Source organism: Hipposideros armiger, unplaced genomic scaffold (assembly GCF_001890085.2).
Source record: "Hipposideros armiger isolate ML-2016 unplaced genomic scaffold, ASM189008v1 scaffold_216, whole genome shotgun sequence".
NCBI classification, from domain to species: domain Eukaryota; kingdom Metazoa; phylum Chordata; class Mammalia; order Chiroptera; family Hipposideridae; genus Hipposideros; species Hipposideros armiger.
The window spans coordinates 1,446,059-1,459,869 of record NW_017731566.1 but is presented as its reverse complement, the minus strand read 5'-3'; the positions used below and the strand labels follow the sequence as shown (position 1 = coordinate 1,459,869).

General features: G+C 53.9%; 1 protein-coding gene and 1 long non-coding RNA gene across 2 annotated transcripts; one reads left to right on the top strand and one right to left on the bottom strand.

Annotated features, from left to right (window-relative positions):
* Positions 1-335: 335 nt before the first annotated feature.
* On the bottom strand, positions 336-5,428 carry MMP21 (matrix metallopeptidase 21). Its single transcript, XM_019654204.1, has 7 exons — positions 5,267-5,428; positions 4,427-4,997; positions 3,361-3,500; positions 2,983-3,124; positions 1,739-1,996; positions 887-1,059; positions 336-635 (listed from the first exon to the last, which is right to left on the bottom strand). The coding sequence occupies exons 1-7, from the start codon at positions 5,426-5,428 to the stop codon at positions 336-338; spliced, it is 1,746 nt and encodes a 581-aa protein (XP_019509749.1).
* Positions 5,429-8,196: 2,768 nt separating this feature from the next.
* LOC109389020 (uncharacterized) lies at positions 8,197-12,452 on the top strand. The gene is made up of 3 exons (XR_002125311.1): positions 8,197-8,958; positions 9,934-10,077; positions 11,043-12,452. It is a non-coding gene; the product is annotated as an uncharacterized LOC109389020 (long non-coding RNA).
* The last annotated feature ends 1,359 nt before the right edge of the window (positions 12,453-13,811 follow it).

The window sequence follows — 13,811 nt, the reverse complement described above, 5'->3', positions numbered from 1 at the left end:
GCCAGAGAACTGTCCTGTGCGGGACCATCTGGATTCAAACAGAGCATCCCAGGAACGGAGAGAGTGGGAAGCAAAGACAGCTTCCTCGGGGCTTGTTTCTTAACCTTTCCTAAAAAACCTGTAAAAATACTGGGTAAGTTATTTTCCCTTTTTTCTTTTTCTTTTTCTTTTTTTTTTTTTTTGCCTGAGAATTTGATTCTTAAATCAAAGTTCAAGTAATGCTTTTCCTATCGGGTTTCAACTTGGGGAGCCCTAGTCACTTCTGCTACTAAAAATCAGACTTTTCCTCTTCGAAGAGAAATCCTGTGGTTCTCTGCATTTGCCTGTTTTTCTCATTACATATTCAGGGTGGAGGCGTGGACATCGCAAACATCAAACCACTTCCCCGAGATGGACTGCTTTGGGAACAGGCCATTGGAAGGGAGCCAGGCCTGGTGCTGTCTGTCCGCGTCGTTCACCACTTTCCAGTACAGGCTGCCTTTCAAAAAGAAGACGGACTTGTGTGCGTAGGAGTAGTAGGCAGAGTCTATGCTCCTGAAAGGGTGGTTCTGGGGCTCTATCGCGGGGAAGACTTCTGCCATCTTCTTCGGGTAAGAATCAAGGACTTGATTTCTGTTGACATCGAAGGCAAACACCTGCAAAGCAAGTAAAGTGAGACTGGCTTTTCTGAAAATCCTTGGTTGTAGGTTAATTTATGGCGATGAGGGAAGTAAATCTGTGGCCTTGCACCCAATTCTTTGGGCTTCATATTCTTAATTTTCCATGTGATGGGATGACCCGCCATTGCCATACAGGTCTGAGAACAGCTTCAAACTAAGAACTTGGCCATCTGACAGCTTTCAAAGAGTGACAACAGCAACACCAGGCCGCAAAGCCGCCTACTTACAAAGGATCCTTTGAAGAAGTAAATTAACTGCTTCCTCCGGTCATAAAAGGCAGTGTCCAGGGGACTTGGGATCCCAGGAAATCCTTCTGAGATCAGTTTGGGGTAGCTTTTCCCTTGTTCGTCTTTTGCATGGGCCTGATCCTTGTCACTGTCGTATCTCCAGTACTGATTTCCTGAGAGCCAAACAAAAAAGGTGACTGGGGTTTATTACTGTCAAATCATAGGAAACGACAAAGGACAGCCTTCAGCGTAGGGCCGGGCCAACCCTGATGTTCTGCCTTGGTTCCAACAGGAAGGAGGGCTCTCACATCTGAGTGAAGCCTCCGCCCGCATGCATGTTTTCCCAGATCCTGAATTCCTTCCAGGTTTGACCCCAGTAACCCCAGCCGTGGCCTCTATCAGTTACAGCTCAGGACTCCTAACCCCCTGAAGGGTGTGCTCCCAGCTCTGAAATATCCACAGTCAAGTTCGCCCTGAGGCGATTCCTCCATGGAACTGGACTAAAAGAATTCTTTCTTTGTGTGATGTGAAGGAAAGCTAAGACCAGCTTTATTCGTGGATTCCTTATGGCAAAATTTGCAGGGCCCTTTCTTACAGTTCTTTGGCAGCCACCTCAGAGACCAGCACCATTCGTTCACTCATTCATTCGCTCATTCATTTGCTCATTTGAAGCACTCAGTGCCTTGTGAAAAAGATGAGGGATACCGACAATCCTGTGCTCACAGTCGGATGGAACACACAGAAACCAAGTAATTTCAAGAGCATTACAGAGGATCCCTGGTAGGGGCTCAAAACATTTTTCCCGAAAGCGTTTGTTGAATAAAAGAAACAGCCGTCCATAAGGACCTCTACCTTTAAAAAAATAACGTTCATCTCTTGTCCAAGTCCAGATGTGAACGAAAGCATCTAAGCTCTGTGCTGGGACTCCGTGCCAGCCGGTGAGGATGTGGATGGGGTCCCCGTAGCGGGTCCGGTTGTTTCGATTTTCATAAAGCCAGTACCAGCTCTTGCGGAAAAAATACGTGCTAAATCTCACCATCACGTCTCCACGTCGGTTTCTCTCTGTACGAATCCAGTCAAATGCAGTATCAAACGAGCCTTCGCATGAACCTTAAAACAAAGAAAAAAAAAAGTCTGGCCACTTGGCACCTGGTGCAGAAACCAGCAGTTCCTGTTTTCATGTGTGACTTATACAGAGACAATTGCAAAGCTGGCATTTTCTATTAGGACATCTTAAAGCAACACACCTTATGAGATTGGAAGTAGGCCTTCCCTCACTGCCTGGAGAGAGCTGGAGGGACCCCGCTGGCCTGCAGCGGTCCTGAGCACAAGCTCGTCTGGCTGCGTTCTGTTATTAACAGTGCTCCCGGTCACCCTCTAAACTGTCTCACTTTGGATGCTAGTCATATGATCACCGTAAGTATAGCTGATGCCTGTTTTGATGGCTGATTTGACTTCATCGGAGGGAAGAAGTCTGCTTCTGGGCACACACACGAGTGAGGTTGCCACTGCGGGAGTAAACGTGTCCTGGTCTGTGTTCTCCAGATGCTGCGTGTTGACAGTAGGATGGTTTGAGTGGAACAGAAATGGGGGCGTTTATGATGGACACGTGGAGGCTAGCTTTCCTTTCCTGCAGCTCGGTGCTAAACCGCTAGTCATTTCCATTAAATAATTAGCACCAGCCCTCTGGCCGGGTCGGGTCCATAGCCGTTAATGCTCATTGTGGCAGGACTGCTGGTCTTTGCCTGGGATTGCAGACGTTTCCTCCAGCGGCTTCCAGCTCCTAGAGCTCAGGGGATGCCCCGGCCTGGCAGGCCCACTCGTGTTTAGAAAATCCCTGTGTCCTCCTTCCACTCAGGGAACATCTAATGGATTACATGAAAGAGAGGACACAGAGGAAGTACCCATAGGAGTGTGTGCTTTGGCTACAGTGGGCGGGCCGCCCTTCACTAAGAATTGGCATCCCAGAACCTGAAGGCAGCCGGTGTATGTTGGGGACTAGCCTCCCAGTGAGGAGCGAATGGGGCCTCTTATGCTCTGACATGCTGAGTGTCCTCTGTCAGCTCCAAGGATCACCTCTCCGAGAACAGCCTTACCGTACAGCTTTTGAATGGCTTTCCTGTCTGACCAATCCAACTCAAGCGCGGGCCCCTGGGGAATATAATTTGGCTGCATTATGGATCCTGTCCTGTAGGTGTGAGGCAAGCCGAGGACGTGGCCGATTTCATGGACGGCCACCTAGAAGGGAACACAAACCATTGGTGCAGTGTCAGTGCTGGGTGAGTGCCGCTGGGACCCACCCCACCACAGAGGGCAGACCCGTGCCTCGAGAGGACAAGGGAACAATGCTGAGAACTGGGGAACTTTCTCAGAAGGAAGTGGGCACTTCCCTGGAGAAGCATTGGCTTTCTGGACTCCGGCGCACACGACACTGCCTTTTGCCTCATCACTATGGGCAGCTTGACACCACTTACTTTGAGAAGGCTGATGCCCTTGTCACTGGTGGGAGGTGTGAAGTGCTCATCATCGTCGAAGTGAATGTCGCCCAGGCGCCAGGCATGCGCAAACTCCTGACCGCTCCCATCAAAAACCCGAGGACAGCCCAGGTGCCGGCCTGGTGGAGGGAGAGGGAGGTGGTCCAGGTGAATCAGGAGTGCCCACGGCACAGACTCCTTCCTCCGGGGACCTGGGGACACGGACCTGGTAGGGTTCCCAGCCTCGAGGGCCTTGCCGTCCGGTGGCAAAAGCAGCTACTCCTGGACTAACGCCCCAGCGTGAGGAGTGCGTGACACATGGTTGTTTATAAAGCAGTTTTTTTGTATGACAGTCTAAAGACATAAACAGAGCCGTGTGCCGAGTGCTGTGGGAGCCGCGAGGAGAGCAGCTGTCGCGCTCTGCCAGCGAGGTGGGTGTGTGTGTGGTGGCACGTGGAGTGCTGTCAGAAAGCCGGTGGGGATGAGAGCTGAGCTGGAGCCTAACGACTGAGTGGGCGTGGAAGGCAGGAGGTGCTGCCCAGTGGCCACGCGCCTTGCATTTGTATAGGTTTCCAACAACATTAGGAAGTTAGTCCAGTGAGGCCAGCAGGGCAGCTGTTTGCACCCCTAGTTCCTAGGTGGGGCTGCTGACAGGTTATTTTGTCCAAGCCCACGCAGCTAGGAGGTGGTGGGGCCTGGGCGACAACCATCCAGTCGACCTGTGCCCTGGAAGCACCCTGAGCCCCGTGTGGGCAGTGCCCATTGGGCTGACCTGCTCTGAGACAAGTGGAGGGACCTGCACTGATGTCCCCCTGAGACCACTGTGGGCTCTTTGCAGGGTGACACGCCTGTGCCATTTCCAGCGAGCTGTGATAGAGTGACACCTACAGAGAGCTTACAGTATGCCCACATCCCAACAGGTGCCATCTCAGAACAGCCTAGGAAGCAGGGTTGGCGCCACTGCTCTGGTGACCCAAGTGGTTCCCCATTATGCTAACCGGGCCCTACTTCATGCCATGGGGGAAGGCAGAGGCCAGGAAGGGCACGCAATCTTCGCCCTTCTTACCGCGTCCAAAACCCAGCTTTATGTCAATTGTGGCTCCAGGGGCCGTGAGGTCCTCACGGAAGTCCAGTGGTGTCACCTCGCTCCACATCCTGAAGGCCAGCCTGAAGATGTACCTCTGGTCCTCCACGGAGAGCTGGCTGCTGTAGCCCTCCCCCACCAACCTCCAGGTCAGGGTCTTTTTGGCAAAGGCTTGGGTGCCCCCACCCTGCGGGGGGTTCTTGGGCTGCCAGCCTGGCCCTGGGAGCAGAATCTGCAGGAAGCGCTTCGGCCGGGTCCTGGGGCGCCGGCCCAGGAGGCTTGGCGGGGTCCGGGGTGCGGTGCTCACGGCCCGCAGCTGGGATCGAGGGTCGGGAACGCCGCAGCGAGGCCGGTTCATGGTCGCCAGCGTCGCCGCGTCCAGCTCCCCGCTTGCCGGCAGTGCGTTGACCTTCTGGAACTCGCGCAGGGCCGCAGCCAGGGCAGTACCTGGGGGGCCCTCACGAGACCGGTCCGGGCGGGGACCCCGGGACACTGTGGCCGCGGACCCCGCACCCGGGGGCGCGTCTGCCCAGCCGTATTTGGACAGGAACCGCTGCCAGAGAGAAATGCACGGATCAGGGGGCGGGGCCCGGGGTGACAGTGGATCGCATACATATGTCCTCTGCTGGTTGATATACTACACGGGACAGTGTGCATCTGTGTATTGTTATCCGTAGTGTATTACTTGTGCACCCACCTGTGTTGTGCAGCATTTCTACTCCGTGTCTATCGGTGGTTTGTGCGAGGCCCCGCACCTGAGGAGGCGTGTGGGCACACCTGTGTGCGCGCGCATGCGTGGTGCTGCTCTCGGGCTTTCCCTACCTGCGCTGCAAAGAGGTCGGCGATGGGCGTGGCCCGGCGTAGGAGGGACGGCGCCAGGTCCGAGCGGTCCCGGCTGTGGAAGAGGGTCTCGGGCCTCGCGGGCTGCGGGGCAACGAGCCAGCAGAGCAGCAGGGTCGAACGGAAGATGGGGGCCGCGAGCATGGCCGGGTCTGAGCCCGCTGTCCCGCCTCTGCCGCGTCCCTGTCTCCCTTCCTGGAGGAGCGGCCAGGATGCACTTATATGCAGCCGCAGGGAGCCGCCGAGCGGCCCAGCCCTTCTCACCCAGGCCTGAAGTGTGCCCACCTGGAGGCCCCCGCACGCCCGGCAAGTGCTGCCCTTTGAAGATCCCAGGACCACCCCTCTCGCTGGGGTGAGAACGCCTCCTCTCGCAGCCTGCTAAGTTTGCCACATCCTCAGGTAATTACATCCCGAACTTGCAGCCGCCTGTGGATTGCGTTTCTTTGGTGAAGGGGGGGTGGGCAAATCTGCTGCCCAAGTGAGCTGTGGGGTGGCCATGCGGCCTGGAAGTGGAGTTATTTTCCCGCGTTCATGAATACAGGTGTTTCTCATCCTAGCTAATGGCGACATGGTGCCCATTCTATGGGTCAAGGATTTTTATAGGAGGATAAGCTAGAATCACCTGAGGTCCTAGAGCATGCCCCTCCCACACTGCCCCTCACAGTGTCACATCAGGAAGGCAGAAGATGGTGAGAGGAAAGGCAGGCAGAGCCAGGCTCAGCTGCCCTGAATTTCTAACTGGTCAGTCCAGAGAGCCTGAGTTAGGATAAGGCCCCCCCAGGCACCGTGACTGTGGGTCAGAGCTTGGAACCGCAGCGTCAGAGGTCTGATGAGAGCAAGTGTGCAGGTGAGTGGGGCTGTCCTTTAGTTACTCCTTCATTCATCATTTGGCAAACACTTGTTACAATTCTGGGGATAGGGAATATAGAAATGAGCACGATATACGCATTCTTTGTCCTCATGGAACTTATGTCCTCATGGAACTCTAAGTGGAGGGGAGGCAGATAATAAAACAATGAATTAAAAATTCAAATCGTGATAGGGGCTAAGAATATAAATTGGTAAAGTGGGAGCCTTGGAGGTGGAGAGGGAGTCAATATTAAAATGGGCAGGAAAGGCCTCTTGCAAATATGAAATTTGAGCAATGAAAGAAAAATCAGAGGAACACCGTCACACGTGACAGGGGTTCTGGGGTGGTGGAGGCAAAGGAAAGGGCCAGTGCAAGGGCCCTGAGGCAGGCTGGCCGAGGCATTTGGAAATAAGGGGAAGAAGGTGTGTGGGGATTCAGTGACGGGGAGGGAGGTGGCGGGTTAGGACGGAGAGGAGAGGACATGGGCGCAGGGGGAAGTGTCTGGGGCTGGTGATTTGGAGGCTACCCTAAGCTCAGGGGGACTGTTTTGAGCAGGAGAGTGACTATTGATTTATTGTTTATCCTTCCAGTCGCTCTATGGATGATAGATAAAACGGGGTGCAGCCCAGGGGCAGGTGTAGATTGCACCCTCTGGCCTGGCAGCACCTCCTGGGAGTCCCAGCAACCCTTCTGTGCCAGGATGGTCTGATGGCCCTGTAGCCTGAGACCCTCACTGGGCTCTAGGATGTTGGGGTTCCTGGGAAGGACAGAGTACTAGACTGACCCAGGGGATCCATTCCTAGTTAGGTCCCTGATCAGGTGTTTGGCCCCACACGCATGGCAAGGCCAGCACCTGTGACATTAAGAAATTGTGCTGACAAGAAGCTGGGACACTCACCGAGGTGTCTGCACAGTCCCACTCAGGTCCTGTCAGCTCAGAGACTTCCAGAGCTGGCCATGTGCCAGGTGGGGACTGGGTGTCCTGCTGCGAGAGCCAGCAGGGGGCATGAGACTGGATAGGGTGGGTCCCCTTCTGATTACTCTGCCGCTTACCCTCAGCGGTGTCAATAGATCCCTGTGCCTTCTTACTGCACCCCCTCCCTCTCCTGTGGACATGCGCCCCTGGCACCCTGAGCCGTCACCACTGAGGGGACAAGCAGAGGGGAGGAGCCCGGGGCTAGTGGTCAGGAGATGGGCGTGGTGCGCAGCTTGGAATTTCTCCTGCACTTTCCATATTTTGAAGCAAAGCCCAGGCATCATACAAATTTTATGCATAGATATTTCAGTACAGATTTATAACAGATAGACTATTTGGGGAAAAAAGAAGCATACTACCATTGTCATGCCGTCACACTTAGCAGTAACTCTTTAATATTATCCAGTTTACCCAAGCAGCATTCACGTTTTCAACTGTGGCCCCATTCTTTATTAAATTTTAAATTAGCTTTTGCTGGGAAGGCACATCCTGAAAACTTTGTGTGAAGCAGAAACTGAGATGAAAGGTAGAATGAAATTACTTGAAGTGGCACGCAGGCGTGGTGTGCTTCCCGCGTGACCACGGCATACAGCATTTATGTAGAGTCAGTCTGGGCCCAGAGCCTGCTGGCTGCCCATCCCCACGCCTGTGCCGCGGGGGCTGCTCTGCTCCGTTCCCTCTGGACTCCAGGAGAAGCCTTGTGGAGCTAAATTAGCCCCGTTGTCTAATGGACCCGGCCTGGCCAGCTCTCTGTGCCTTGTGACCAGACCTGTCTAGTGCCAGTGCGCTTCTGTGGCTCCTTCTCGCTGTGCCATGTTACAGGTGTCAGTGATTATGGTTTTGATTATACGAGTCGTATGTTATATGTATAATACCGGGGGCGCCAAAAAAAGTATACACATGACTCGTATTCATCTCTTGTTATCGGTACATATTGAATATTACAATTTTAATACAGCTTTTTCCTTTCTTAAAATGAATATAAATTTTTTGGCACCTTCTGTATATATAACTGTGTATGTAACTGACATTTATATCATGTGTCAGTTATATGTTTTATATATATTGATAGCTTTATAAAACTATATAGTTATATATGGCAGTCATATTTGTCAGTATAGTTATCCATTTACTTAACTGTGTTAATATGTCAGGGGACAGATACCTGAACTGTGCCAAAGTGGCTGCATAGCGTTCCACTGTGTGGCCAAAACAGAGCGTAACTCTTGGATACAGGGCCACTTAACTGAGTTTCCTTCTGTTTTTTTATTGAAACCTCAAACTATGATTTGATTAGAAGACGAACCCTAAATGTTTTCTTGGGAGGAAACAAAAACCTGCAAAGGCACAAGGATGAAATTATTCAAAACATTATCTAGATAGCCTGCATTTCCTGGGAGACCAGAATCCTGACCATGGAACAGAATTGAGAACTCTGATTGGAGCTGGTGTCCTGAGGGCTGATGTCACACAGCCTGTGTCCTGACAGGGGTGAGACTCCGACGGTGCCTGCCTGTCCCGTGCGCTTCGGCTGAAGGCTGCGCTGAAAGTCAGGTCTGAAAACGTGCACGGCAGCTGTCCCTCGTGATGACAGTCAGACCCCTCTTAGGGACCAGAGGTGTGAGGAATTTACTGCTGAGGGGTCAGCTTCTCTAAGCTCATTTTTCCCTCTGTTTTTGCTGCATTGTACAGTTGGCCTCCTGCAGCTCAGGCGACGGGACTGAGGGACGTGTGGTTCGGGCTGTGTGCGCCTCTCTCTGAGCACTTCTCTCCCGTTAGCGCTCAGCCTTCGTGTGGCCTGGCTTCTCAGGGCTCAGGCTGTTCGATTAACCAAAGTGCTCATTCCAGGTAAACTGGATTTGGAGGAAGTCAGTTGGATTTAGGAGGGAAAATGGCGGGGGGAGGTGTGTGGCCTACAGAGTGAAGGGCCAGGGCTCCTGGAGAAACTGGTTCCTGGTCGGTGCAGGACGCTCCCCATCTCTGAGCCTGGGGAAGGGTGTGGCTAGAAGCTTCTAGAACAGCGGTTCTCAACCTGTGGGTCGCGACCCCTTTGGGGGTCGAACGACTCTTTCACAGGTGTCACCTAAGACCATTGGAAAACAAAAAGATATTTACATTACGATTCATAACAGTAGCAAAATTACAGTTATAGAGTAGCAACGGAAATCATTTTATGGTTGGGGGTCACCACAACATGAGGAACTGTATTAAGGGGTCGCGGCATTAGGAAGGCTGAGAACCGCTGTTCTAGAATCTCCTTAAACGCTGAGGTGGCATGACCCAGTTGTCAGTGGGCGAATTGAAAACTTTTTCCCCCAAATACATATTACTTACAAAATGGGTTTGCATATTCTCAGCAATGCACAACACAAAATTTTAGGGAAAAACATTCCCTTAGTTATTCCCACGGGAAATATTGAAGCCTGATGTACAGTGAGGGGTCAATTCTGACTCTGAAAAAATGAATCATTTCAGGAGTTCCAGGTGTTCGGGAGTAAAGCGATTCACTCTGGTGCAGGCCTGTTTGATATTGGCAGCTGCTCGTCACTGCCTGGGAAATAGAAAAGGTTCTTCCCACGTTCTCTCCTGATTCCTTTCTCTCCGAACTTTGCATTTCAGTCCCTTTCTTCCATGAATAAGCCCCTTCCCCAGCTGGACCAGCCAGGCTCCTAGGCCTCCCTGGGAGGACTCACCTGTTTCACACGCCTAAAGCTCTGTGGTTGGGGGTCATTCTCCCTCCACTGCAGGGAGCGCGTTGAGGGTGCTGGTGGCTGTGGGGGAGGGAGGCCACATTCACTTGCCTGCCTGCACTTCTCTGCCCAGGTGCCCGCTTGACTTCCTTCCGACCATGATTGAGAAGCCTGATGTTGAGATTATGATTGCCATTGGGGGCGGCTTACTGATCGCTGCATTTGTGCTGATGTGCTGTTTCCTCTGTCTTTTCTGCAAATTGGCCAACATATTGAAGTGAGTAGCATAAGAGTGAACAACGTCCCCTCCAGTGGCACCCCTGGGCTCTCTACTTGAGCAGCGTCTTCCCTTGCCCTGGGGCCACATCCTGGGGGAGGTCAGGAACAGCGGGCAGGGTGGAAAAGGCAGAGGCAGGTGAGTATAGCATCTTGGCTTCCTCTGCTCTGGCTGGCGTTGTGAGCTCCTAAGTGACTGTTCTCAGCCGGGAGGCTCTGGGTGTCAGAGCTGCTTGGCTGTCACCTACCTCATGGAGTTTACCCTCAGCTGGCCAGCTCAGCACACTGACTGGGCCCCTCCCCCCAGGTCCCTGGTACTGAGGACTGTGGGGGAGGCTGTGTGAATGAGTCTCTACCTCGTGTTTGCTCAGAGGATGCGCTGAATCGCTCTCCTCTTATCTGAGCTGGGGAGCTCTCGGGGTGTTCTCGCTTTCATTGCCCATGGCCTTGGGAATGGTGAGGTGGCCCGTAGGACTATGGGGAGCTGAGCTGTGTGAAGATCCTGGGGGACACCTGAAAATGCAGGACAGGTCAGGATAAGCTTGGAGCCCTTTCCAAAATGTTTTTCATGTTATCTGGAGCAGAGGAGCAATTTTCCAGGATGTAAAATGAATGTTGAAAATTCAGGGAAGTTAAACCGGAGTGGATAGCGAGTCCCAGGCCTCCCCATCACACCTGCACCCAGCCACCTGCAGCCAAATGCGTGTCAGGCACCGACCAGGTCAGACTGGTGCCAAGCATGTGGTGTGCATCCTTCGACTCCTCTTACCCTCACTTCACATTTATAAAAGTGTCGGGGGGGCGGAAAGCACTGGGTAAGGATTCGCGAGGGCGACAGAGGTATAATTGCGCGCTGGGGTCACATGGTGTGGTTTGCCCAGCTGAGCGCCTCTGGGCAAGAATAAAAAGGGGATTAAACAAACAAACAAAAAAAGAAATCTAATGCTTTTTATAAAATCTTTGAAGGAAACTGTGACAACCAGTGGCATCAACACAAAAGGCAAGAGGCTCATTTTGGAAGAAGGTTGCCCTGAGGCACTGCCATCTCCATGGTGTCCACTGCCAGCTCCCAATGACCACGCCTCAGAGCGACACTGCGGAGATCGTCCCCCTGGCAGAGGTGGCGCCCTTGTGTCTCCGAGCCACAGGCCTGGCCTGTGAAGTACAGGCCGTCCATGCCGAGCGCAGCTGCCTCCTGACTGTTCTTTCAAGGTGTTTGCGGCCCCCCGAGGGGAGGAGCTGTGCTGTCCTTGATCCCCAGGCCCAGACTCACAGGTATCAGGGGCCATGACCCGAATGTCACCTTTGCCAGTCCGGTAACACTTTCCACCCAAGGAACCTCTGAACTCGGAGAAAGCCGTAAGTAAACCCTGAGCACTGTTTGCTTGCTGATTAGAATATGTTGCACATTGCTTACTGGTCACCAACAGGCTCCTGGTCCTGCTCCACGGGCAGCAGAAACACTTTCCTAGGTTGCAATGGGAGCGTCGGGAGGCAACAGCTCAGACCTCTTGACAGATGGGGAACCGGAAGGTCAGAGGGCAGGGATGACTCTCATGGCGGCAAGCAGCCAGTCAGTGACAGGGAGACTGGGACTGGCTCAGTCTTGCTCCCAGTCCTCCCCGCGTGCCACGCGCCTCCCCTGCTGAGCTTCTGGGACCCTCTGGACACTTGTGACAGCCTCCCTTCACAAAGTTCGTCCTTCGCAACTCTCCTGGGCATGGAGCTGGGTGGGGTGGGGGGACACAGAGCCCCTGTAAAAAGGGTACATCGCCAGAGACTCTGCCAAGCCCTCTACAGCACCTCTGTACAATGTCTTCTCCCTGCCGTCCTCACCCAGCCCACATTCGGTCCCTTCTGATCCGCAGGAAGGACACTTCCCTGCCGAGGTGTCCCAATGCCTGGAACGTGGCTGGGGCTCCGTCAGGGTGTCCTGTGGGACTCCTGCTTTGACCCCCATCCCTGGAGGTGCTCTGCACACCCACACCCTCAAAGCTAAACTTCCCCCAGCGGGACCTGCCCCCGCCCACTCCTCCATTCACGCTCTTCCAGCTGCCAGGCCACAGACATTCACTGGTGTTAACTGGGGTCCCTTAAGAGGAACCGGGGTGCTTTAAAGCTGGGTGTCGCCTGCTCAGCCCCCGCGTCCTAAGCTGCTAACAGCACCTCCAGCCCAGCCGCCCAAGCCCAGGTCCCTCCTCGCAGCGCTGCCAGGGAAACCGCGCCTCTGCTGGGCCCGTCTTCTGTCTTGTGGACCAGCTGCTCCTCCCAAGTCGGCCGGAACCCGGCCTGTCACAGATGGGTTCCCATCTTGAACCAAACCGACCCCGCCGCACCTTAAACCCTGGCCACATCCTCTCCAAAAGGTCACTTCAGGTTGCTGTGGGGATGAAAGAAGACAGACATTTAGGAAACCCTGTCCCCTGTGTCCCCCCCCCCGACCCTCACGGGGCTGTGAGAAGCAAAGCTCCTACTTTTCCCAGCCCCCCAGGGGGGTGCTGCTCCTCTGCTTTTTCCATGCCCCCTGCTTCTGAAGCCCACGCCGTCCTTTTCACCATGTCTCCCCCACCTGCCTGCAGCTGGGTTTCTCTTCCTTCTTCATGACTCATGCCTGTCTTGTGTGTCTGCAGCTTCTAGAATGTGCCAGGGCTCATGCTAGAGTATGTTAGTGATCACACCCTGACTGGCGGGACCCGGTTCATATCATGCAGTGGTTTTCAAACACGCTCGCACATGGGAATCGGCCGGGGAGCTTCTAACAGCTGTTGCTTGGGCTTCACCCTGGAAACCAGCGAAGCAGAGTGTCTGGGGTGGGCCCGAGCAGCTTCATTTTCAGAAGCACGTCGCGTGGTTCCGATGTGCAGGTAGGTTTCCTGATTCATGGTCGATGTTTTAGGGAACGCCGCGTGTATAACGCTGTGCTTTCCAAATCAGTTTACTCAGTCCTCAGGGACTGGCGCTCCCCCTGCGTACCCCACCCACCACCCAGTCTCAGGATACGCCCGTCAGTCACCCCAGAAGTTCCCTCGGGCCCACACCTGCACATGCGCACTTCTCCCCGGTGGGCTAACCTAGTCCTGTGGTGTTCTTGTCCTCAGGGCGTCCCCGTCAGCTGCTCGCCCAGCCGGGGACCACAACCCCAGACTAGCAAAGCTGCAGGTTTCCGCCTCACATGCTACCTAGTCCTCCACCCTTTTTTGCCAAAACAGCCCTGGGCATCATTTAACGTCTCGAGTCTCCATTTCTTCACCAGAGACACGGGAGTGAGAGTGATGTCCCCCCGCCCGGGGATGGACGTCAGCGGCGAGCCCTGTGCACAGAGCTGCAACACTCAGGCGCTGCCCAGTGGAAGGTGCCCCCCAAGGCTGGCCTTCCAGCTCACGTGACAGACAGACACTGTTCCATTCAGCCCCGCTCAAAATCCAGGCCACGATTCAAAAGCGGAATGAAGTTTGGGGACAATTGCGAAGCCTCCGCAGGGCACTGTGCCTGCAGATTACCTCTATGACAGCGCCGCTGCCCCTCTGCCCTGACCAAGAGCTGCATTTACATTTCTGAGGAAAGTGGCCAACAGCTCACAAAGCAGGAACTTCAGGGTCCTTTTTACAGGACGAATAGAACTACTTCACACACAATGAATTGCGGCATTCACGCGAGTTTGTCATCAGAACGTGGGCACATCTGTTTCCTCCCCAAACAGCTTTGCAGTGGAAACGACACAGCACTGACACCCAG

Coding starts and splice junctions, on each gene's coding strand:
- MMP21 (XM_019654204.1), bottom strand. CDS start 5,428: ATGCTCGCGGCCCCCATCTTCCGTTCGACCCTGCTGCTCTGCTGGCTC. Junction 4,998..5,266: donor CCGACCTCTTTGCAGCGCAG/GTAGGGAAAGCC, acceptor TCTCTCTGGCAG/CGGTTCCTGTCCAAATACGG. Junction 636..886: donor ACTTCTTCAAAGGATCCTTT/GTAAGTAGGCGG, acceptor CTTGCTTTGCAG/GTGTTTGCCTTCGATGTCAA.